The sequence below is a fragment of the Schistocerca serialis genome, chromosome 10 (genome assembly GCF_023864345.2).
Source record: "Schistocerca serialis cubense isolate TAMUIC-IGC-003099 chromosome 10, iqSchSeri2.2, whole genome shotgun sequence".
NCBI lineage: Eukaryota > Metazoa > Arthropoda > Insecta > Orthoptera > Acrididae > Schistocerca > Schistocerca serialis.
Window position 1 is genome coordinate 82,358,020 of NC_064647.1, and position 26,700 is coordinate 82,384,719.

The 26,700-nt window shown below is 46.2% G+C and overlaps 1 protein-coding gene and 1 non-coding gene across 3 annotated transcripts in view; one reads left to right on the plus strand and one right to left on the minus strand.

Moving 5' to 3' along the window:
* LOC126424846 (uncharacterized) overlaps positions 1-26,700 on the plus strand; it is a 289,952-nt gene that overhangs the window by 110,673 nt on the left and 152,579 nt on the right. The window contains exon 2 of one of the 2 annotated variants that reach the window (XM_050087655.1): positions 25,782-25,895. In XM_050087655.1, the coding sequence (XP_049943612.1) occupies positions 25,796-25,895 (100 nt within the window). In that variant the 5' untranslated portion in view covers positions 25,782-25,795. The remainder of the gene's footprint in view (positions 1-25,781; positions 25,896-26,700) is intronic. The other variant, XM_050087656.1, reaches the window with a different exon arrangement.
* Positions 14,460-14,534, minus strand: Trnat-ugu (transfer RNA threonine (anticodon UGU)). The gene has a single exon. It is a non-coding gene; the product is annotated as a tRNA-Thr (tRNA).

The window sequence follows — 26,700 nt, forward strand, 5'->3', positions numbered from 1 at the left end:
ACGGCTGTACGAGTTACTAGTAACACATGAACATTTGTGCTGGACCGGGATTCGAAATCCGGTTTAATGCTTTATGCGGGCGGCATTAACCACCTCGAACATCCGAGCAGCACGCCTCCGGGATCGACTCAAACTTCCCTATGTCCAAGCGTCTACGTCCCATAGCGGTCGCATACAAATCATGCGATTCCCGCACACGAAGTGACATTGCTTCACTCGTCAGTTTGCCTTGCTTTGATATAAAATACAGGAGGACTGTATTTTACAGTTTCTGTATGGTTCGATTCAGTATGCGTTTGAAGATATATGCATGTTAAGGCGACCGCCTCCGAAAAGCAGTAAATCTGACTTCGCGTGACAGTCCCGCGCACATTTTCATGTTTTGCTAGTAAACTATATAGCCGTTGTACAATCGTACTCACAATCATGTCATCTGGCTGTCAATGGTCAGCAGTGTCTGTTTCTTTGGACATGCATGCATGTCCGAAGGAAAATTGCATCTACATATACATCCATACTCCACAAGCCACCTGAAGGTGTGTGGCGGAGGGTACCTTGAGTACCACTATCGGTTCTCCCTTCTGTTCCAGTCTCGTTCGTGGAAAGGATTGTCGGTACGCCTCTGTGTGGGCTCTAATCTGATTTTATCCTCATGGTCTCTTCGCGAGATATACGTAGGAGGAAGCAATATACTGCTTGACTCCTCGGTGAAAGTATGTTCTCGAAACTTCAACAAAAGCCCGTACCGAGCTACTGAGCGTCTCTCCTGCAGAGTCTTCCACAGGAGTTTATCTATCATCTCCGTAACGCTTTCGCGATTACTAAATGATCCTGTAACGAAGCGCGCTGCTCTCCGTTGGATCTTCTCTATCTCTTCTATCAACCCTATCTGGTACGGATCCCACATTGCTGAGCAGTATTCAAGCAGTGGGCGAACAAGCGTACTGTAACCTAGTTCCTTTGTTTTCGGATTGCATTTCCTTAGGATTCTTCCAATGAATCTCAGTCTGGCATCTGATTTACCAACGATCAACTTTATATGATCATTCCATTTTAAATCACTCCTAATGCGTACTCCCAGATAATTTATGGAATTAACTGCTTCCAGTTGCTGACCTGCTATATTGTAGCTACATGATAAAGGATCTTTCTTTCTATGTATTCGCAGCACATTACACTTGTCTAAATTGAGATTCAATTGCCATTCTCTGCACCATGCGTCAATTCGCTGCAGATCCTCCTGCATTTCAGTACAATTTTCCATTGTTACACCCTCTCGGTATACCACAGCATCATCCGCGAAAAGCCTCAGTGAACTTCCGATGTCATCCACAAGGTCATTTATGTATATTGTGAATAGCAACGGTCCTACGACACTCCCGTGTGGCACACCTGAAATCACTCTTACTTCGGAAGACTTCTCTCCATTGAGAATGACATGCTGCGTTCTGTTATCTAGGAACTTCAATCCAATCACACAATTAGTCTGATAGTCCGTATGCTCTTACTTTGTTCATTAAACGACTGTGGGGAACTGTATCAAACGCCTTGCGGAAGTCAAGAAACACGGCATCTACCTGGGAACCTGTGTCTATGGCCCTCTGAGTCTCATGGACGAATAGTACGAGCTGGGTTTCACACGATCGTCTTTTTCAAAACCCATGCTGATTCCTACAGAGTAGATTTCTAGTCTCCAGAAAAGTCATTATACTCGAACACAATACGTGTTCCAAAATTCTACAACTGATCGACGTTAGAGATATAGGGCTATAGTTCTGCACATCTGTTCGACGTCCTCCCTACTTGAAAACGAGGATGACCTGTGCCCTTTTCCAATTCTGTGGAACGCTACGCTCTTCTAGAGACCTACGGTACACCGCTGCAAGAAGGGGGGCAAGTTCCTTCGCGTACTCTGTGTAAAATCGAACTGGTATCCCATCAGATCCAGCGGCCTTTCCTCTTTTGAGCGATTTTAATTGTTTCTCTATCCCTCTGTCGTCTATTTCGATATCTACCATTTTGTCATCTGTGCGACAATCTAGAGAAGGAACTACAGTGCAGTCTTCCTCTGTGAAACAGCTTTGGAAAAAGACATTTAGTATTTCGGCCTTTAGTCTGTCATCCTCTGTTTCAGTACCATTTTGGTACATCGAACTAAACAGATACTGTAAAATATAGCCACAGCTCTACTGGAATGATTATTATAATAATGATTTTTTTCACTGTAAATATTTTGTTTTATGTCGTTTGAATTTAGTAATGTAGTCTTCCGTAGCAGTAGTTTAATTTTAACTTCATACTTACGTTAGTTGAAACGAACCATCTAGTGAGCACTTATATAGGTCACTTGTCTTGTGACTCGTTTGATGCGGTCCACGACGAATTTCTCTCCTATGCCAACCCCTTCATTTCAGTGCAGCACTTGCCTACAACCTTACCATTACTTTGATGTATGCCAGTCTCTGGATTCCTCTACGTTTTTTACCCTCTACAGCTCCCTTAGTACCATGAAAATTATTTTCTGATACATCAACTCATGTCCTTTTATCCTTTCCTTTCTTTTCATCAGTGTCTTCCTCGAGTCTCTTCGTCGATTCTGCGCAGAACTTCCTCTCTTCTTATCTAGTCAGTCCATCTAATTTTCAACGTCTCAAACGCTTCAGTTGTCATCTTTTCTGGCTGATCTACATTCCATGATTCGCACCATACAATGCTGTGCTCCAAACATACATTATCAGATATTTCTTCCACAAATTAAGACCTGTGTTTGATACTAGCACACTTCTCATTGTTTTGTCTGTTATGCCCTGTTTTGATTCTAAGATAACAGAATTCCTTAACTTCACCTGCTTCATAGCTGCCAAATTTGATGTTAAGTTCATCGCTAATTTTATTTCTGTTACCTCTCATTACTTTTATTTTTGATCGGTTGACTCTCAATCCATGGTGTGTACTATCAGACTGTTTATTCCATTCAGCAGATCCTGTAGTTCTTTTTCAATTTCACTGACGATGGCAATGATGCAGCTAATCTTATCACTGATATTCTTTCACCCTAAATTTTAATCCCACTCGTGAATCTTTCTTTTATTCGCCTCATTGCTTCTTCGATGTATAGACTTTACAGTAGGAGCCAAACGTTAACATTCTCTCTTACACTCTTCCTAATACGAGTACTTCGTTCCTGGCCTACAAGTCTTATTTTTTACTGTTGTTTCTTGTACATGTTGTACGTCTATTACCAGTTTTTCCCTTTAACTTTCACGTATTTCCACGAGAATTTCGTACCTCCTGCACCGTTTTCGGACGCTTCTTCTACGTCGACAAGGCCTACGAATGTGTTGTCCCTTTTCTTAAGTCCTATTTTCATTATCAAGCATATCATTAGAACAGTTTTTCGGTTTGCTAAAACCAAACTGATAATCATCTGGCCGGCCGGAGTGGCCGAGCGGTTCTAGGCGCTTCAGTCTGGAACCGCGCGACCGCTACGGTCGCAGGTTCGAATCCTGCCTCGGGCATGGATGTGTGTGATGTCCTTAGGTTAGTTAGGTTTAAGCAGTTGTAGGGGACTGATGACCTCAGAAGTTAAGTCCCATAGCGCTCAGAGGCATTTGAACCATTTTTATAGTCATCTGACAGAACCTATATTTTTCGCGTCTTTTTAATTTTCCATATTTTTCTAATTTGCAGTTCACTGAAAATGTTGATCTGCTGACGAAGACGTTAAAAGATCCACGTTCTGATAACGTAGATCATCACAATATCGCACATCCACAGGACGATATTACACAACTTGATGTGGACGTGAGAAAGTCTCAGTAAACCTCTTCTCACTGCCGATGGTTCTCAAAAATCGTTTGAGACGAATCCAAGGGACGTTTCTTTAGCATTTCCACCTATTCTTTTCAGAATTGGTGCTCTCTTTTCAATATCTCTACATATAAGTTTATAATCCGGAAAATGACTGTACAGAAGGCACGTTCTCGGCAATTTGAAAAAGTAATTCTATACCTGCTGCACATCGCATTTAACGTCTGGCAATAGAATTTGACGAGCATGTCCGTAACGGGCTCCAGCTTACAGATCGAGAGCGTGACGAAACTCGCCTCTCTTCTTTGGATCTTCTCTGTCACCTGTGCCCAAAGAGAAAACAGCTTCGGACATGGAGTCCCACAGGGTTCAATTTTTTTGTGTCCATTCGTATTCCTACATCCACATGCTCTGCAAAACTTAAGGACGAGATGGATAAAGTAACTTAATGAAAGTTCTGGTGCTTGTTGCCGAAATCTCCCACTCTTGCACCGAAAGTTGGAGGTCACATTGGCGTCATCGAGGCGAAAATGAGCCTAAGGAGAACAATGAGAGAAGTGTTCAATGACTTTGAAAAGTAAAACGTGGTCAACCGATCTGAGTAAAAATCCCATGAGGTTTTGGTCGTATATAAAATTCGTAAGTGGGTCGAAATCATTTATTCCTTCACTCAGTGACCATACTGGCACCGATGCGGAAGATGACGGAGAGAAGGCCGAAATACTGAATTCGGTCTTCCGAAACTGTTTCATCGCGGAAAATCGTAGCACGGGCCCTCATTTCAATCGTCGCACGAACGTCAAAATGGCAGATATTGAGATAGCCGTTCGCCGAATAGAAAAACAGCTACAGTCGCTTAATGGTAGAAAGGCGTCAGGACCAGATTAGATACCTATGAGATTCTACAAAGGTAATGGGAAAAAACTTGCTCCCTTTTTAGCAGAAACTTATCGTAGATCGCTTGAGCAACGAAGAGTAGCTAGCGGCTGAAAGAAAGCGCATGTCATTTCCGATTTTTAAAAAGGGCCGTAGGACCAGATGCACGCAATTATATACATGTGTCGTTGACGTCAATCTGTTGTAGAATTATGGAACATGTTTAATGCGCATGAATTATGACGTTCTTGCAGAAGGAAAATCTCTTCTATAAAAATCAAAATGGATTCCGCAAATAGAGATCCTGCGAAATTCAGGTCACTCTGCTCGTCCATAAGGTCCACAGCGCCGTAGACAATGGCGCTCATGTTGATGCCGTGTTCCTTGATTTCAGAAAGGCATTTGACACCGACCCGCACTGCCTTATAGTGAAAAAAATACGAGGTTTATCGCAGCAGATTTGCGACTGGATTCAAGACTTCTTTGTAGACAGAACTCATCGCGTCGCTTTTAACAGAACAAAATCGACAGATGTAATTGTGTGAAATTTAAAAGGTACCTCTTGCAGACCCTTGGCACTGATTGGCAATAAGTTTCAGGTGGGAATCACTGCTTTCTTTCGCCACGCTCTCTCCTCAACATATTTTATGTTCAACCAAGAATATTTTGACCAGATTGACGGCGTCGCCATGGGTAGCCCCTTGTCTCCCTTGGTGGCCAACCCTTTTATGGAAGATTTTGAGGAGAGAGCACTTGAATCAGCAGCCCTCAAACCATCTGTTTTTTGGAGGTACGTGGATGACACTTTCGTAGTGTGGCCTAATGGACAAGAAAAATTAATAGAGTTTTTAGATCACCTCAACTCCATTCATGAGAACATTCTGTTTACCATGGAATTAGAGGAAAATGGTTGCCTCCCTTTCTTGGATGTGCCAGTTAGACGGAAGAGTGATGGCTCTCTGGGGCATTCGGTTTATCGAAAGCCCACACATACTGATTTGTATTTAATTTCGTCCAGCTGTCATCACCCATCGCAAACAATGAGTGTACTTAAAACACTTGTACACAGAGCTCATGTAGTGTCAGATGCAGATAGTTTGCCTGAAGAGCTTGCCCATCTGAAGAGGGTTTTCAAAGAGAATGGATACTCTACCCGGCAAATTAGCAAGGCACTTGCAATTAAGCCAAAGAAACAGGGAGTGGAGAAAGGAGAGCACGTCTACTAAATCTTTAGCTTTTCTTCCCTTTGTTGGCAACATTTCCTTCAAAATTGCAGAATCCTCCACGGTTTCAAAGTGAAAGTAATTATCCGTCCACCATCGAAGATTTCCGACCTGCTGGGATCAGTGAAAGGCGATCTGGTATTGCGGAAGGCGGGAATTTATACACTCCTGGAAATGGAAAAAAGAACACATTGACACCGGTGTGTCAGACCCACCATACTTGCACCGGACACTGCGAGAGGGCTGTACAAGCAATGATCACACGCACGGCACAGCGGACACACCAGGAACCGCGGTGTTGGCCGTCGAATGGCGCTAGCTGCGCAGCATTTGTGCACCGCCGCCGTCAGTGTCAGCCAGTTTGCCGTGACATACGGAGCTCCATCGCAGTCTTTAACACTGGTAGCATGCCGCGACAGCGTGGACGTGAACCGTATGTGCAGTTGACGGACTGAGCGAGGGCGTATAGTGGGCATGCGGGAGGCCGGGTGGACGTACCGCCGAATTGCTCAACACGTGGGGCGTGAGGTCTCCACAGTACATCGATGTTGTCGCCAATGGTCGGCGGAAGGTGCACGTGCCCGTCGACCTGGGACCGGACCGCAGCGACGCACGGATGCACGCCAAGACCGTAGGATCCTACGCAGTGCCGTAGGGGACCGCACCGCCACTTCCCAGCAAATTAGGGACACTGTTGCTCCTGGGGTATCGGCGAGGACCATTCGCAACCGTCTCCATGAAGCTGGGCTACGGTCCCGCACACCGTTAGGCCGTCTTCCGCTCACGCCCCAACATCGTGCAGCCCGCCTCCAGTGGTGTCGCGACAGGCGTGAATGGAGGGACGAATGGAGACGTGTCGTCTTCAGCGATGAGAGTCGCTTCTGCCTTGGTGCCAATGATGGTCGTATGCGTGTTTGGCGCCGTGCAGGTGAGCGCCACAATCAGGACTGCATACGACCGAGGCACACAGGGCCAGCACCCGGCATCATGGTGTGGGGAGCGATCTCCTACACTGGCCGTACACCACTGGTGATCGTCGAGGGGACACTGAATAGTGCACGGTACATCCAAGCCGTCATCGAACCCATCGTTCTACCATTCCTAGACCGGCAAGGGAACTTGCTGTTCCAACAGGACAATGCACGTCCGCATGTATCCCGTGCCACCCAACGTGTTCTAGAAGGTGTAAGTCAACTACCCTGGCCAGCAAGATCTCCGGATCTGTCCCCCAATGAGCATGTTTGGGACTGGATGAAGCGTCGTCTCACGCGGTCTGCACGCCCAGCACGAACGCTGGTCCAACTGAGGCGCCAGGTGGAAATGGCATGGCAAGCCGTTCCACAGGACTACATCCAGCATCTCTACGATCGTCTCCATGGGAGAATAGCAGCCTGCATTGCTGCGAAAGGTGGATATACACTGTACTAGTGCCGACATTGTGCATGCTCTGTTGCCTGTGTCTATGTGCCTGTGGTTCTGTCAGTGTGATCATGTGATGTATCTGACCACAGGAACGTGTCAATAAAGTTTCCCCTTCCTGGGACAATGAATTCACGGTGTTCTTATTTCAATTTCCAGGAGTGTAAAATACCTTGTAAGTGTGGCATGTCATATACGGGACAAACATTGCGAACAGTAGAACAACATTGCACTGAACATCAGCGCTGTACTCGCCTTTTGCAACGCAGCAAGTCTGCAATTACTGAACACTGCATTTCCACTGGACACTCAATGGAGTATGACAAGACAACAATTTTGGCCACAGCAACATCCTTTTGGGACTCCGTCATAAAAGAATCAGTGGAAATTCACATGACAGACAATCTTTCAACCGTGACAATGGCTACCAGCTAGATAATGCGTGGAACCCCGTCATCTCTAAGATCTGCTCCAGACGAAGACGTCAGAGTACTCCGACGGCCGCGGTAACTGACAACGCCGAAGACAGCTGAGTTCTGCAGTTCCACCAGCGAGGGCGCTGCTGGCGGGCGGTGTGGTTCGTCTTTCCATATGATTTTGACGCATGCGCGGAACGGAGGGCGTCTTCGTCAGTCTTCGACGGCTCACCTAAGGATGGCTGGCAGTCGTCCAGTCGAAATATCGTGGATGGAAGCTCCCGACGACCGGCTGCAAGCCCGAAATCTTTTTGAATATATAGATGTAAAGGTAATTTCCGGTGAATCCTAAGGAAGTGTGATAGTGCCGTTGCTGTTTACAATCCATATAAATGATCTAGTCAGACCTCGAAGGCTGTTTGCAGATGATGCAGTTCTCTATAACAAAGTAGCAACGCCAGGACGTAGTAACGATTTGCAGAATGACCTCCACAGAATTGATGAATGGTGCTGGCTCTGGCAGTTGACCTTGAACGTAAATATATGTAAAATATTGCATATACTTAGGAAAAGAAATTCACTACTGTCTAGCTACAGTATCGATGAAAAACCGCTGGAATCAGTACCTGCAGTAAAATATCTAGGAGTAAGTATTCGGAGCGAGCTTAAGTGGAATGACCATATAAAACAAATAGAGGGAAAAGCGGACTCAGAGTCACAGGAAGTATCTTAAGGAAATGTAACTCATCAACGAATGAAGTGGCTTATAAGGCGCTTGTTCGACGAGTTCTTGAGTATTGTTCATCTATCTGGGATCCCTGCCTGGTAGGGCTGATAGAAGAGATAGAGAAGATCCAACGAAGAGTGGCGCGTTTCGTCACGGCGCGAGAGCGTTACGGAGATGGCTAAACAAACTGCATGGGCAGACGTTACGAGAGAGCGTTGTGCAACACGGAGAAGGTCACTTCTGAAATTTCGAGAGAGCACTTTCCGGGGAGAGTTGGACAACATATTACCTTCCCCAACACACGTCTCTCGTAAAGAGCATGAGGAGAAAATTCGAGGAACTGGAGCCAATACAGACGCTTACCGATAATCATTCTTACCACGGGTTTTTCTTGATTGGAGCAGGGTTGGAGGGCTCAGTGAGTGGTATGAAAAGTACCCTCCGCCACAAACCATTAGGTGGCTTGCCGAATATGAAGTAGATGTACGTCAGCCCGACTATAGCGCCAAGTGAGGCCGGTCCCACAACACCGAGCAATTGAAGGAACGGGAGAAAGACAGGGTGCGCCAGTCAGAAAGCGGTTACGGTGCACGATGGCCGTGTTCTCCAGTAGTGCGTGGTCTGGAGACAACTTGTGTACGACGTAACACGGGCAAGAATCATTGGGAAACTGGAAGAAGGGAAAAGTATGGGCAGTGTAGAGCAGGAGTTTGGTATCGCCGACAGAGTTGTGTATGGGGAGCGTTCCTAACCACAGGCACTGCCGCAAAAAGAAAAGCGGTGGTCAAACACGGTTAACTGCAGCCGGACATGACCGCTACGTTCGTTCAACAACAAGAAGGGACCCACGAAAACCGATGCGTGCAGTTGCAACAGGACTTCAAGGCATGCAGTCTCATGCTCGACAGTGGCACGGATACTGCATGGGGGTGGCTTCTTTGCCAGATGACCAGTATACAGCGTTCCGTTGACACCTGCGCATCGGCTGTACCGCTTGTGATAGTGCCAAGAGCAGAGGGGCTGGGATCGCGTGCTCTTCTCGTATGAGAGCAGATGCACGTGCCCTCATTTGGCGAGTGGGGGAACATGTGATGCATCCAGGAACATTATCGTACACGACCGTTTCGGTGGCCCAAGTGTCATGACAGTACTCGCCTCCAAATCTTTGAAGAGGGTACACTCATCAGTCAACTGCACTCTTTCTCCACGAGCAACTTTCAGGGGTTCATTCGGTGTTGACATAATTCTTCTAGATGAGAATACGTACACCACATCGAACTGCAATGGTGGAGGAGCTTTCGGAACGACAGGATACCTGCTGGTCTGTCCATTACCCCAAATTAAATCCCATGGGGTACGTGTGGGATGCGTATTGGAAAAATACAATGTGTACATGCACCAGTCAACAGCGCTGGTGGAGGAATGGAAAGGCCTACCACAAGAAGTCCTTACCAACCTTTTGGCCAGCATGGGAGGACTTTACAGAGCACGCATTGCCACCTTTGGTGATTACACGCCCTGCCAAGAAACGCCGCATGTCGAGTCCTTCGTAATGTCTAAGGGACCGTCATAAATCGTGGTGACTTCCTTTCGTTTCATTACATATTTCTTTGAGTTATTTTCTGTACTACGTATACTGTACTGTATTTTCAACGTATGGACCAAGTTTTATTGAACGATGTTACCTGGCAGTCACACATCATGCGAAATTTACTCTCACCCTTAAGTTTTGCACGCCACTGTACATCCATTAGAACTAATGACAGCCTTGGGAGAGCCAGTCCTCACAAAACTCTACCATCTGGTGAGCAAGATGTATGAGACAGGCGAAATACCCTCAGACTTCAAGAATAACATAATAATTCCAATCCCAAAGAAAGCAGGTGTTGACAGAATTACCGAACTATCAGTTTAATAAGTCACGGCTGCAAAATACTAACGAGAATTATTTACAGGCGAATGGAAAAACTAGTAGAAGCCGACCTCGGGGAAGATCAGTTTGAATTCCGTAGAAATATCGGAACACGTGAGGCAATACTGACCCTACGACTTATCTTAGAATATAGATCAAGGAAAGGCAAACCTACGTTTCTAACATTTGTAGACTTAGAGAAAGCTTTTGACAATGTTGAGTGGAATATTCTCTTTCAAATTCTGAAGGTGGCAGGGGTAAAATACAGGGGGCGAAAAGCTATTTACAATTTGCACAGAAACCAGATGGCAGTTATAAGAGTCGAGGGACATCAAAGGGAAGCGGTGGTTGGGAAGGGAGTGAGGCAGGGTTGCAGCCTCTCCCCGATGTTATTCAATCTCTACATTGAGCAAGCAGTGAAGGAAACAAAAGAAAAATCCGGAGCAGGTATTAAAATACATGGAGAAGAAATAAAAATTTTGAGGTACGCCGATGATAATGTAATTCTATCAAAGACAGAAAAGGACTTGGAAGAGCAGTTGAATGGATAGTGTCTTGAAAGGAGGTTATAAGATGAACATCAACAAAAGAAAAACGAGGATAATGGAATGTAGTGGAATTAAGTCGGGTGATGCTGAGGGAATTAGATTAGGAAATGAGACACTTAAAGCAGTAAAGGAGTTTTGCTATTTGCGGAGCAAATAAACTGATGATGGTCGAAGTAGAGAGGATATAAAATGTAGACTGGCAATGGGAAGGAAAGCGTTTTTGAAGAAGAGAAATTTGTTAACATCGAGTATAGATTTAAGTGTCAGGAAGTCGTTTCTGAAAGTATTTGTATGGAGTGTAGCCATGTATGGAAGTGAAACATGGACGATAAATAGTTTATACAAGAAGAGAATAGAAGCTTTCGAAATGTGGTGCTACAGAAGAATACCGAAGATTAGATGGGTAGATCACATAACTAATGAGGAAGTATCGAATAGGATTGGGGAGCAGCGAAGTTTGTGGCACAACTTAACTAGAAGAAGGGATCGCTTGGTAGGACATGTTCTGAGGCATCAAGGGATCACCAGTTTAGTATTGGAGGGCAGCGTGGAGGGTAAAAACCGTAGAGGGAGACCAAGAGATGAATACACTAAGCAGATTCAGAAGGTTGTAGGTTGCAGTACGTACTGGGAAATGAAGAAGCTTGCACAGGATAGAGTTGCATGGAGAGTTGCATCAAACCAGTCTCAGGAATGAAGACCATAACAACAACAATGTACATCTACATTTCCACTCCACGTGTGGTTTGTGGCAGAGGATACTGTGTGTCCCGCTGAAACGTTCCCCCTTTCTTGTTCCAGTCGAGAATGGACCGCGGGAAGAACGACTACTGATAAGACTCCGTGCGTTCTCGCATGTCTCTAATGTTACCTACCTTGTATATTCACGAGATATACGCGTATGAAAGTAATATATCGCTTTTTTGTGATGAACGACACTTGTCTAGTAGTTGGATGGGCATCTGCTCCGAGCTGCTCTCACTCCTAGTGAACGAACCCGTGAAGAAACGTGATGCCATTCTTTGGATCTGTTTCCTCCGTCAGTACTCCAGCCGGTCGCTGTGACCGAGCGATTCTACGCGCTTGAGTCCGGAACCGCGGTTCTGCTACGGTCGCAGGTTCGAATCCTGCCTCGGGCATGGATGTGTGTGATGTCCTTAGGTTAGTTACGTTTAAGTAGTTCTAGGGGGCTGATGACGTCAGATGATAAGTCTCATAGTGCTCAGCGCCATTTGAACCATACCTAACAGCCCGGGTTGGATTGTCGCCTGGGTCGGAGATTTTTTTCGCTCAAGGACTTGGTGTCGTGTTGTCCTTATCATCATCATTTCATCCCCATCGACACGAAAGTCGTCGAAGTGTCGCCAACTCGAAAGACTTGCACCAGGCGAACGGTCTACCCGACTGGAGGCCTTAGCCACACGGCATTTACATTTCCTTTATGGACGTCCGTGGACAAACGAATAGCAAGCTCTGACAGAACTGAATGAACAAGAATTTCAACAAAAGGAAATGTATATCTTCCACGCTGGCGATATTTGGAACCTCAGTTCCGTCAGTGTGAAAATACACTAGTGGAACACGCAAATAATGTTTTTTTTTTTATTTTTTTGTAGCAGAAAGTCTCGCACTTGCAACCGATTGTAAAAAGAATCCGTAGAAAAAGAGCTTATAAGCTGTTTAATTTTTAGATTTTTAGTCGAATTATACACTTAAAAAAAACAGCAGCGGAGGAATTATCCGAATGCGGTGGAAATTGGTCCGTATTACGTAAATGTCCAGACAAAAGAACGGTTGTAGTTTCATAAAAAATAATGAGTTATTGACAAATTGAGCAAGAAGTTATTCGACTTGGCATTGACTGATATAGTTGTTGGATTTCCTCCTGAGGAGTATCCTGCCAGATTCTCTCCAATTGGCGTCTTAGATCGCCAAATTCCCGACCTGGCTGGATGGCCCTGCCCATAACCCTCCAAAAAGTCTCAGCTGAGGAGACATCCTGCGATCTTGTTGGCCAAGCACGGAGACGAGCTGTAGAAATTGTCGCCTTGAGCGGGCGGGCATTATTTTACTAAAATGTAGCCCACGGATGGCTCGCCAAGAAGGGAAACAAAACGAGCGTAGGATACCGGCGACGATCCACTGTGCTGTAATGATGCTGCGGATGACAAACAAGGGCCCCGCTATGAAAAGAAAATGCACTCACTGCTGGTCTCGGGCCATATGTCGGGCGGCGGCCAGGTTGTTCTCCACCACTGTCCGAGGTGTCGCTAGATCTGTGTTCGCTGTACATCAGAGCTCAATTCGAAGTGGGAATCGTCAATGAAGACAATTCTACACCAGTCAAGGAGATTACAGGCTGAAGGCGTGTCTGGAAGTGTCCCGCACGGTGGTGGGTACCAACCTGGCTTTCGCCCGCCATACCGCCGACAGTATGGGGTGTCATTTCATTTGATAGCAGCACCCTCTCAGGTTCCGCCCCCGGTAGATGAGTGGTCAGTGTGACAGAATGTCAATCCCAAGGGCCCGGGTTCGATTCCCGGCTGGGTCGGAGATTTTCTCCGCTCAGGGACTGGGTGTTGTGTTGTCCTAATCATCATCATTTCATCCCCATCGACGCACAAGTCGCCGAAGTGGCGTCAAATCGAAAGACTTGCACCAGGCGAACGGTCTACCCGACGGGAGCCCCTAGTCACGCGACATTATTATTATAACCCCTTTGGTTGTCATCCACGGCACCCCACAGCTGAGCGTCGGCGATATTCTACGCCCAGTTTTGTTGCCCTCCGTCGCAATCCATCCCGGGATTATATTCCAGCAAGGTAATAGCCTCCACACACGTCAACAGTTCCTACTGCTCGTCTTCATCTTGCCAGACCCTACCTCGGCCACCGAGGTCGCCGAATCTCACCAGTTGAGAACGTTTGGGAGCAAAATGGGAAGCGACCTCCAACAACCTCGGGATTCTGACGTTCCAGTGCTCCAATTGGACAGACTTTGGCACGACATTCCTCAGACGAGCATCACACGACTGTCAATCAATGCACGTTGCATAGCTGCTTGCAGAGTGCCAGTGCTGGGCTAGTGCGTTACTGACATTTTTGAATTTCTTCCTCCCGAGTAAATCATCCAAATTTTAAGAAATTGTAATCGTTTATTTGTCTGTACAAGTACTTTAATTGTCTTATAGTGTATTCTGTAGTGTCCTTTCAGCGAGTCCCAGTATTATAACGGTCTTTCCTTATGTGGACTTTCCACTGCAAACCACTAGGAAATTGTAATTCAACATTTTGCTTTTGCTGCTGTTTCCAGTTATTAGGCATTAATTTTTTTAGTAATGAACCCAAAATGAGGCTGCCTAGTAACGTACTCTAGTATGACAGTAAGTAAGTTGTTCACTTCGTATTTAACTGATATTTTAGGAAGCTAGTCCAGTTCTCATGATGAATTTTCTTTTAGAATTATATATTAATGCCTTCAACTGCTGACGGATGTTGATATATATCAACAGGGACAGGTGAAACTGTGTGCCCCGACCGGGACTCGAACCCGGGATCTCCTGCTTACATGGCAGATGCTCTATCCATCTGAGCCACCCAGGGCACAGAGCATAGTGCTACTGCAGGGACTATTTCGCGCACGCCTCCCGCGAGACCCACATTCTCACGTTACATGTCCACACACTACATTCGTAGTGTCCCTACCCAACACACTCATTACTCGTGGAAGACGTTCTTCCAAGTCCCGTATGAGTTCGGGTAATATGTGTGCATCCGCACAGAAGAAGAGGGTCATGGCCGGTATTGCCATAACTATATACTAATGTTGTGGATGAATTATTACTGGTGTTTCACAGGGATCAATTCTAGAAGCACTCCTGTTGTTGCTGGATATGTAGATTATCCTCTATATTATACATGCTGGAGCAGAGGAAACGCATGTTTTTTGAACCGCTAGTACGCGGCGACGTTTGGGGGTATTGACCTTGAAAGAATGTTTGCAGACTGCCCATCCAATGCAGTTTCAGTCGCTATGGAGCGTAGAGCATCGTGTGTTCGTTGTCGAGCAGTACCTTAGAAACAATGATTCCGTAGTCACAGTGCAACGTCTTTTCCGTCAAAATTTTAGAGTTGGACGTCGAGGTGCAGAAAATGTAGACCGAGTGAGAATGGCCTTGCTAGTCCGAAACGATCGGCTAGACGACACGCAGTAGCGCTGGGTATGTCACGTCGTTCGCTTCACCGCATCTTCCATGATGATCTCAAGTTTCACCCGTACAAGATAATGATCCGCAGCTTAGTGAAGGGAATTTTGTGCAGCGCAGAGAGTTTCGTAGCGTAACGGACGAAATTTATACGGAAGATGCAGATGTTACAGTCTTCATTTTCATGTAGACGGCTACGTCAGTGTTCAAAATTGTCGGTATTGGGCGCCGGAGAACCCACAAGAATTACACCAAAGACCTTTCCAAAGTTTAAATGTAACCTGCATTTCAAAGATGGGGATTAATTGACCCTATTTTTTGGAAGAGGAAGGAACTACAGTTACTGTAACATCAACACGCTACGTTAAAATGTTAAACTACATTCTTCGTGTAGAACTTGAAAGGCGTCAAGTAAACATGAGAGAAATATGGTTTCAGCAGGACGGTGCCACAGCTCACACAGCGAGAGCATCCAAGGAAGTGGTGCGACAAATGTTTGGAGGTATGGTGATGTTTTCTGGCCCCCTCGCTCACCAGATTTCTCGACATGCGACTTCTTTTCGTGGGGATATTTAAAATCAAAAGTGTACGTTAACAAGCCTCGCACAATCGATGACCTGAAGAATTCCATTCGTCAGGAAATTGAAGCTGTGCCGAATGAAATGTTGGAGAGAGCCATGCGTAACTTTCTGGAGAGGATCCAGATTTGTACCCAGCAAGAATGACGTCATCTCGAAGAGATTATTTTTCGAACCTAATTAAAGTATGTATATTTCAAAACTGCGTTTAAAGATCTGTTAATTAATGCCTGTTTTTATTATTTTTATCAAACCGTGTCCCAGTCATTCAGTAGTGATAAACATGCGTTTCCTCTGCTCCACCCTGTACTATTAAAACTGAAATAGAGCTTTTTGCTGCCTAACCTAACAAATTTGCAATAATTGAAGGAACATTATGGATTGGTTCTCGGTAAATGGTCTTCGACATCGGAAACAAAGAATAGAGTTCACTCAGTTCTACAGATATACCGTCATAAATAACAACACAACATGGAGGACAGAAATATAAAATGTTCTTTATCCAAAATTCATAGGTGTTCGCAGAGATTATAACTAGAGTTCTAAATCACATATTCCAGTTCTTCTCCAACAGTTTCATTCCGCAGCGTTCTCTCTGAGTGTAAATACTGATTTTCACGATGGTAGCATTAGAAAATCAGCTTAATTTCATACTTAATTTTGTATGGAATCACTCTCTGGCGAAATTTCATGCGTAGACGCGAAGTATTTATTGCACAGAAAGGTGCAGAAAGGACAATATCTGTTTGCATCTCGAACTTCATGTAGGTAAATGTTTAAGAACTGACCCTTACTAACAACAGCTTCAGACATTATGTTGAATCCATTGTCTTCAACTTAACGTTACTCTTACATAGAAAGGAGCAAGTAAGCAGTCTTAAAATTTTTTGACCACGGTCCTTGAGAGATTCCTGGTAGATTATGAAAATTTTCGAAACAAATTCATGTCATTTCTGGCGAACAATTCCATTTACTGCACATCATACTCCGACCGCATGATATTTGTATGTGGTCTGGTTACATTCAACGAATTTAAAATTTAAAAGAATATTTAGTAATGTAAATGACCTGCAAGTAGCTGTGTTCTCACAGAAAAGACGCATCTTGTCGTTAAACCTAGTGACATATTCCGGGCGATAACCCAAACAACATGCAAAACACTAATCAAAGAAAAGTAACACTGTACCTATATATGCAGACTGAAGCGATGAATGAAGATCCGTACCAAGGCTCGGATTCGAAGCCAGATATCCTGCTCACTTTTTTTCCGTGGTTCATGTTTCAACACGGGTCGTGAAATATTGTATTCGAAATAACGAACTAAGAAAAATTCAAAGCTGATTTCAAGTATTGTATGCGCTTATGTCTATATATACTTCATATATACACATTGTACAATATAACACAAAACAAAACTAGCAGGTAAACTAGGAGAGAACAAGCCGAAGCAAAGCAGATGGGAAACATACATAACAAAGAAAACACCGATAATCAGAAAAATGAAATTAACCAACACCTTGCCGACGATAAACAAGATTCAACATTGTGGCGAATAGGTCTCGATATGGACGCATTCGCAAGCATGTCCGATAGGCCGTGATCATGTACTGCGTGAAGTTTATGTGATCTTCAAAATGGTTCAAATGGCTCTGAGCACTATGCGACTTAACTTCTGAGGTCATCAGTCCCCAAGAACTTAGAACCACTTACACCTAACTAACCATTGCCCGAGGCAGGATTCGAACCTGCGACCGTAGCGGTCGCTCGGTTCCAGACTGTAGCGCCTAGAACCGCTCGGCCACTCCGGCCGGCTATGTGATCTTCCCCCTCGCCTTCTACAACATAATGAACCAAGTGTCCCGGCAACCACATAGCGGTATGGATTTTAGACCGTGAAAAGTAGGGAGAACCTGAGCACAATATGATGTCCGTAGTGCATAAAGTCTCAGAAGATCGAGTAAGGAAGGCCAATTGTGTCCTGATCCAAGACAAGTTTGCCATGTGACCTCCACAAGTAAAGCGATGTTGTATCGTATCTGCAGACGTACAACGACCACATAAATCCGAGAAGCTAAGTCCAATGCGGAAAAGTCGCTCGTTCGTTGGAATCAAGTCATTTACTGCCTTATACCAAGAGGACGCTACGCGCACCAGCAAAATCTGATATTGCACCAAATTATCGTCCAGTGTGTTCGCGGCGATCCTCTTTCAACGAGGTTCGGGCAAGGGACTGCTTTCCAACGAGCCAGTAGGAATTTCATGATGAGGGCGGGTCTCCATAAAATGTCAGCCCCTAAATAGCTCACCGCAAGGTAGAAGTCACGAATGTGTTTTAACTTGTAATTCATGCGGCCAACATCAATATGGGGTTCATGACTAGCATGACGAACACAGAGAATAAACGAGACGTTAACGTGTGAGTTTCTTGAGTCTTCATCAAAACAGTACGTCGCATGTATAGCATCTGGGCCTTCCTTCGTATGTCAGCCAGGCCCAACCCCGCACAGGAATGAGGCTTCGTGACGACCTCATAACGTTAGCGAATTTATGTATTTTCCATAAGAAACGACCGGACAGTTGCTGTAGTTTCTTTGCCATCATCGAGGGAAGCGCATAAACTTGGGCCATGTAATAAACTTTGCATAAGACATATGTATCCAGTGTTCGGACTTTCTGGAGCAGACTAAGAGAGCGCCTTTCATCTTCTAGTGTCCCTCCCTGAATTTCTTCCGTGACAGACTTCCAGTTGAGCGTCGCCATTATGAGTGAACAACGATCAGTATGATACCGAGAGACGTATGCCGATCTACCGTAGTAGCCCGTGGAACAACGGCGTCATCAAAACCTCCGAAAGTAAGAAGCCTGCATTTACGTTCATTAAGTAGGGCACCTGAGCTCCGACAATAATCATCGATTGCACCCTTCGGTGGAGGTATCTCTGCAGACTTGCGGAGTACAACCATCACGTCATCCGCGTATGCACGAACAGGTATAGTCTCTCCGGAAAGCGACCAGCCTTTCAGCTGGGATGCTAGCATCCGAAGTAGGGGCTCTAGAGACAACACAACGTCATTGACAGCTGGCTTCCTTGAGGCACTCCCCGACAGATGTTTATCGGGGGCGTCAGTTGGCCATTGACAACCAACGAAGCTGAAATACCCGTAAATAGATTTGAGAGCACTTGCCGTGTGTCAACAGTGGAACCAACTGCCTCCAACATCCGAAGCAAAACGTCGTGTATAACAAGATCAAATACCTTGTCAAAGTCTAGGAAAGCATGGGCACAAGGACGTTACACAGCAACCGAACCCACATGACGACACTCAACTATAGCGGTAAGAATGATACGACCAAGTATGCAGCCTTGATGTTTTGCAACAATCAGAGCCGACATCCTACTATTAACTACCCTCTTCGCAGTCTTATAATCAAAGTTTAACAAAGTAATTTGCCGATAGATATCAGGGGAAGCCGGTCCAGGGCGTTTCGGGATTAAAACAATTTTCCCCTCTTTGAACGAGGTCGGCACAACTCTACCTTGTAACACTTCATTCAAAAGAGACGTAAAGGTAACACGCAACAACGGCCAAAAGCGCGCGTAAAATTGCTTGGGAAGTCCATCCAGACCGGAAGACTTTTGGGAAGGAGGTTCCACAATAAGTTTGTAAACTTCCTCAGGCTGAAATGCGGCTAAGAGCGTTTCATTATGTTCAGGTGTAAGTGCCGTATCCAAGATGCTGACTAGTGGGTCGTAAAAGGTTGCACTGGACTCATCGATGTCGTAGATGTCTACATAGTGTTGGTGCAGGCCACGCACTATATCAACCTGCACCCATACGGTACGTCCATTATTTGTCGTGAGAGAATGAGTACAAGCGCGTGGGCAACGGGTCTGATGTCGAAGCAAATGATACAGGGAAGTCTCGCGCTTTGGCAACACAGGAATGTATCAAAGTTTGCCTGAGGCTCGGTTTTGCCAGCTGTGTCCACCAGTCAGGGATGGAAGAGTACTTCACAGTGGACTGTAGAGTACGCTTCCACACGACTCGCATCAGGTCATCGAGAGAGGTGTCAGCCAGGTGACCGGCGTTTAACATCCGCGGAGTGCGAAGCAATTTGACTCATTGCCGTTCTACACTCCTGGAAATGGAAAAAAGAACGCATTGACACAGGTGTGTCAGACCCACCATACTTGCTCCGGACACTGCGAGAGGGCTGTACAAGCAATGATCACACGCACGGCACAGCGGACACACCAGGAACCGCGGTGTTGGCCGTCGAATGGCGCTAGCTGCGCAGCATTTGTGCACCGCCGCCGTCAGTGTCAGCCAGTTTGCCGTGGCATACGGAGCTCCATCTCAGTCTTTAACACTGGTAGCATGCCGCGACAACGTGGACGTGAACCGTATGTGCAGTTGACGGACTTTGAGCGAGGGCGTATAGTGGGCATGCGGGAGGCCGGGTGGACGTACCGTCGAATTGCTCAACACGTGGGGCGTGAGGTCTCCACAGTACATCGATGTTGTCGCCAGTGGTCGGCGGAAGGTGCACGTGCCCGTCGACCTGGGACCGGACCGCAGCGACGCACGGATGCACGCCAAGACCGTAGGATCCTACGCAGTGCCGTAGGGGACCGCACCGCCATTTCCCAGCAAATTAGGGACACTGTTGCTCCTGGGGTATCGGCGAGGACCATTCGCAACCGTCTCCATGAAGCTGGGCTACGGTCCCGCACACCGTTAGGCCGTCTTCCGCTCACGCCCCAACATCGTGCAGCCCGCCTCCAGTGGTGTCGCGACAGGCGTGAATGGAGGGACGAATGGAGACGTGTCGTCTTCGGCGATGAGAGTCGCTTCTGCCTTGGTGCCAATGATGGTCGTATGCGTGTTTGGCACCGTGCAGGTGAGCGCCACAATCAGGACTGCATACGACCGAGGCACACAGAGCCAACACCCGGCATCATGGTGTGGGGAGCGATCTCCTACACTGGCCGTACACCACTGGTGATCGTCGAGGGGACACTGAATAGTGCACGGTACATCTAAACCGTCATCGAACCCATCGTTCTACCATTCCTAGACCGGCAAGGGAACTTGCTGTTCCAACAGGACAATGCACGTCCGCATGTATCCCGTGCCACCCAACGTGCTCTAGAAGGTGTAAGTCAACTACCCTGGCCAGCAAGATCTCCGGATCTGTCCCCCATTGAGCATGTTTGGGACTGGATGAAGCGTCGTCTCACGCGGTCTGCACGTCCAGCACGAACGCTGGTCCAACTGAGGCGCCAGGTGGAAATGGCATGGCAAGCCGTTCCACAGGACTACATCCAGCATCTCTACGATCGTCTCCATGGGAGAATAGCAGCCTGCATTGCTGCGAAAGGTGGATATACACTGTACTAGTGCCGACATTGTGCATGCTCTGTTGCCTGTGTCTATATGTCTGTGGTTCTGTCAGTGTGATCATGTGATGTATCTGACACCAGGAATGTGTCAATAAAGTTTCCCCTTCCTGGGACAATGAATTCACGGTGTTCTTATTTCAATTTCCAGGAGTGTAGATTGAGTGTTGTAGTCACAGCACAGTGATCCGTAAAGGATGCTGTGATGATTCCAACATTAAGAATACTATCTCGTCTGACAAGTAAAATCTATCTAACCTGCTACGAGAAGTCGCAGTAAAGTAGGTATATTTAACTAATGTCGAGTATTTACATATCCAGACATCTTGCAGCCGTAAGGAGCGGACCAGTTCATGTAATTCGCGACAGAAATTAAAATTTGTAGATCGATCTGCATGGCGCAACATACAGTTAAAATCACCGCCCAACAGAATACCCGGACGCCTCTTACGCAACAGATAAACAATATCCTCTTCATAAAGACCCGGACGATCTACTGCGCGACCAGAGTAAGAAGGAGCATATAAAAGAACCACGGTAAGAATAAAACGTTGACAACCTGTGCCTCAGCACATTTCCACCTGAGCAGTAGGAACGCCTTCGCGAAAAACTAAGGCTGTCACCGTGGAAAATTCGGGTGGTACATTAAAAAAATGGTTCAAATGGCTCTGAGCACTATGGGACTTAACAGCTATGGTCATCAGTCCCCTAGAACTTAGAACTACTTAAACCTAACTAACCTACGGACATCACACAACACCCAGTCATCACGAGGCAGAGAAAATCCCTGACCCGCCGGGAAACGAACCCGGGAACCCGGGCGCGGGAAGCAAGAACGCAACCGCACGACCACGAGCTGCGGACGCTACATTAAAGATCGTACGAAAACCAGCTAAGGAAAAATGCCTGAATAACACCTCCTGTGAGAAGACTACGTCCGCACATGAATCATAAATGAACTGACACAGCGAAGCCAATCACAATTCTGATTGCACACGATTAATATTTAAGGAAAGCAGTGTGTAGGCTTGGGTGCTCGATCACAGCTGTACAGGGATGTAGGGGAAGTCTGCGCAGAATTTGTTAGACAGCTGAGAGTCAAGGTTCATTGCAGAATCCACAGAGAACTCAGACATCAGGGGACCAGAATCCCCGCCATCACAACCTTTTTCTCTTATATTTCTTACGTGACACCGCACGGTCAGGTTGTATATGCTGTTTCTGTCGGCTACGTGGCATGTTAAGTTAAGGAATTCCGCTACCTAGGCAGTAAAATAACCAATGACGGACGAAGAAAGGAGGACATCAAAAGCAGACTCGCTATGGCAATAAAGGCATTTCTGGCCAAGAGAAGTCTACTAATATCAAATACCGGCCTTAATTTGAGGAAGAAATTTCTGAGGATGTACGTATGGAGTACAGCATTATATGGTAGTGAAACATGGACTGTGGGAAAACCGGAACAGAAGAGAATCGAAGCATTTGAGATGTGGTGCTATAGACGAATGTTGAAAATTAGGTGGAGTGATAAGGTAAGGAATGAGGAGGTTCTACGCAGAATCGGAGAGGAAAGGAATATGTGGAAAACACCGATAAGGAGAAGGGACAGGATGATAGGGCATCTGCTAAGACATGAGGGAATGACTTCCATGGTAGTAGAGGGAGCTGTAGAGGGCAAAAACTGTAGAGGAAGACAGAGATTGGAATACGTCAAGCAAATAATTGAGGACGTAGGTTGCAAGTGCTACTCTGAGATGAAGAGGTTAGCACAGGAAAGGAATTCGTGGCGGCGGGCCGCATCAAACCAGTCAGTAGACTTGTAGACTGATGACCCAAAAAAAAAAAAAAAAAAAAAAAAAAAAAAAAAAAAAAAAAAAAAAAAAAAAAAAAAAAAAAAACGTGGCATGACAGCCTCTGCAGACGGAGGTGTGGGAGGGGTCACAGGCACAGCTTATTGCCGCTCAGAAGTACGGTCATGCAATGCAGGTCCAGTCACTAAGGCGGAAGCATTCTGTGGAACTGCCAATGCTAATTTTACTCTCGGAAGTTGCTGTAATCGGCAAATTCAGGAAACTTTCGTCAGCTGAAGACGAAGGAGCAGGAGGACACTGCATCGTCTCACTCTAACGGAAGAGAAGAAGGGGGGGGGGGGGGGGACTCGGCTCCCTCTCCACACACAAGCAGCTGTGGAACCACCTGGCGAGCTGGAGGGATGCTGGAGATAACTTCTTCGCCAGTCACTGTACCACAGACGAGAGGTACCGTAGCATCGAGAGGAGCAGGGGACACAGTCGACGAGGAGGAGGTTGGAGCAGAAGGCACCATGACGATCCTCACCGCCACCCTCTTGAGTGCGACGTCTGTTTGCCATCGTTACAGGTTCTATACTGGGGGCAATAGGATGCTGAACCTGTCACGGAGGTAAAGGCGGAATTTAATTTACACGATTATAAAAAAAAAATGGCTCGGAGCACTGTGGGACTTAACATCTGAGGTCATCAGTCCCCTAGAACTTAGAACTACTTAAACCTAACTAACCTAAAGACATCACACACACACACACATGCCCGAAGCAGGATTCGAACCTTCGACTGAAGCGGTCGCGCGGTTCCAGACTGAAGCGCGTAGAACCGCTCGGCTACACGATTATCAGAATAAACTTTCTGTTCATTATGATCCAAAGCAAAAAGTAGGTTGGACGGCGGGAGTGGAAGGAACAAGATCAGCAGCCGTCTATTTGCGACACTGCACTGATCACGGTTTAGTACAAAAACCCTCCGCGGGCAATTAGACCGAACGTGTCCACTTTCATTGCATAGGAAACAGGTTCCCTCTTGACCAGTATACATGACACGAACGCGGTAACCACACACTTGTAAATGTGATGGAATATTGCCTTTGACATGCATTTGCACCGAACCAATTGCACTATAACACTGTAATCTGTGTTGAGTAGACCAACGTTCACGGCGGACGTTTTTCACGTTACCACAAGGAATCAATATGTCCTTTAGAATGGCTGAAGTCATCGGTCCCTCAGCCTACACACTACTTAATCTAACTTACGCTATGGACAACACACACACACCCATGCCCGAGGGAGGACTCGAACCTCCAACGGGGGGAGCCGCTAACACTGCACGGCTACGCCGCGCGTCCAATTTCAGCATCTGCGAGTGACAACCGTACCAACAGAATTATCGCGATGCTTGGATGGTGCTTGAGAACCATGTCGCGACAGTAATCTTTCAACGTGAAGGGGATCCACAAGTTTCACGTAAAACACGTGCTCGTCTGCATCAAAATAAAAGCGGTGTGGACCTGATCAGAGTTCACATGAAATGTATCAATAAGCCAATCGATTTTTAGAGACGCGGGCTGCACGTGTCGCGTTGTTTTACCGAAAGTGAAGCTCACAGTTTTTTTTTTTTGTGGAATACACGTGGAAACTATGGAAGCCATAGCAGAGCGGCCGACGCCGACACTGAGACAGATTCCGAGGGGGGGTTGGGTTGTTTGGGGTAGGAGACTAGACAGCAAGGTCATCGGTCTCATCGGATTAGGGAAGGACGTCGGCCGCGCCCTTTCAAAGGAACCATCCCGGAATTTGCCTGAGGTGATTTAGGGAAATCACGGAAAACCTAAATCAGGATGGCCGGACGCGGGATTGAACCGTCGTCCTCCCGAATGCCAGTCCAGTATGCTAGCCACTGCGCCGCCTCGCTCGGTACAAATTCCGATTCATTTATTTTACGACGATTCCTAGTCCCGAGAACCAAAGGCATAGACATTTAAATACGATGAACCCTGATCTCTGTTGTAAACTTCACAAATCTGAAATTTCCGATAAGCGATGACATCACGTGAATTGAAATTGTCTAGCTCTTTTACTTTATCAGCTTTTGGTCCACGTACAAGAGCAGCGGTGACTCAGCCGTTGCCGTGTTCATTCGTATCCTCGTTAGCGAGAGTGGAGTTCAAAACTCCACCGCAAAACACCGATGGACCATGCAAGGACTTGGGCGCCTACGAACACTAAACGGACAGTAAGGCGGAGCGGAGCGCTACGACTCTCTCGGCAGACAGCACAACACTAACGAGGAAAACTGCACACTAGCGACGCTACGGCAAGTGGAATAAACAATAACCTCCCCGCTCGGCGCTGAAAGCGGAACTTGCTCACTGCGCTGTTTCGCTAACTACTACGCCACTCTGGCACAGTGGCTTTGCACAACTGCACCGACTACCCTAGCACACCTCCCTCCTCAATCCAAATTCCCAGTCAGCGCACTTGGTACTCCACCTAAACTCGAACAGCATTCCAGAGGTTCTCCAACTGTACTGGGATAGCCCCTCAGCGTCAAACGAAACGGGGGATCCCGCATGAAACACAGACATAGGGACTTTAATTAAACGCAGTTCTCTATATGCCATGGATGTACACAGTACAGGTTCCCAATTGGTTGTAAGTCACATTTATACATTTCACTAACAACAGCATTTTATAATGAGCGCAGCACAAAGGCTTGCTCACTTGCTTTTGGGATGACTGAGGGATCCTTGGAGCTGTAGTGGCGGAGAGTGGAATGGGTTTTTGCAGTGGGTGTGGACCTACCCTACACCTGTTTAGCTATTTTTGTATTCCTGTACCTGCCTTGTGTTTCCACAGGACGTAGCGGCCATGCTGTGTCGGAGCCTGTCCCGGTGTGTTGCTGTGAGGCCGGCGGCAGCCTGCGTCTACAGGGCTGCCACCCCGGAGAATGGTAGGCACCCACTGACAGGTGAGCCAACTGTGCTGCTTACAGTAAGTCAAGTAATGTTAATGACTGGTTAAAACCACCACATATGTACTAATACACATTTATTGCGACAGGACAGGCTTGATTATTTTAGAACATCACCAGGTTGCAGAGTTGATGACATCCGGCAAGATCGAAACTGCTCGTGACGCAATACATGTGTATTAATACAAGTGTGGTGGTTTTCATTCATCATTAATATCAGTAGTACTCGTCAGTGGATCTGAACATGATAAATAGACTGTTATACAGAGAACTACACACAACCGCCGAATTTTCCGAATGGGACGGATATCAGTAGATGTGATGTACGTGTACAAACAAATAAATGACTACAGTTTCAGAAAATTTGGGTGATTTATTCAAGAGAAAAATCTTAAAAAATTGAAAAACTCATTAACGAGTTGGTCCACCTCTGATCCTTATAAGTTTTCTTTGATTTACGTCTATGGTCACAATCTTTTTTCTTTAACAGATTACCGGTTTCGGTCTTTAGTGACCATCATCAGATCTGCAGCAAAAATGGGAAGAATATAAATACACTCGCAAACTGTATACAGCTTAAGAACAATACATAGAGCATATTGAAAAGTAGTACTGACAAAATTTACATTTGTGCGCTTTAAATATGAAGAGGCATACCTGTTTCATAAAAAAAAGTCCTAATGTACTGCACCCATAGTGGCATCGTCAAATGTTAAATGCGGAATCAGCACCAGCATCGTCAAATACATATAAATCATATCACATGCACGACTCATGTTGTCAGTAAAACTACTGTTTAAAA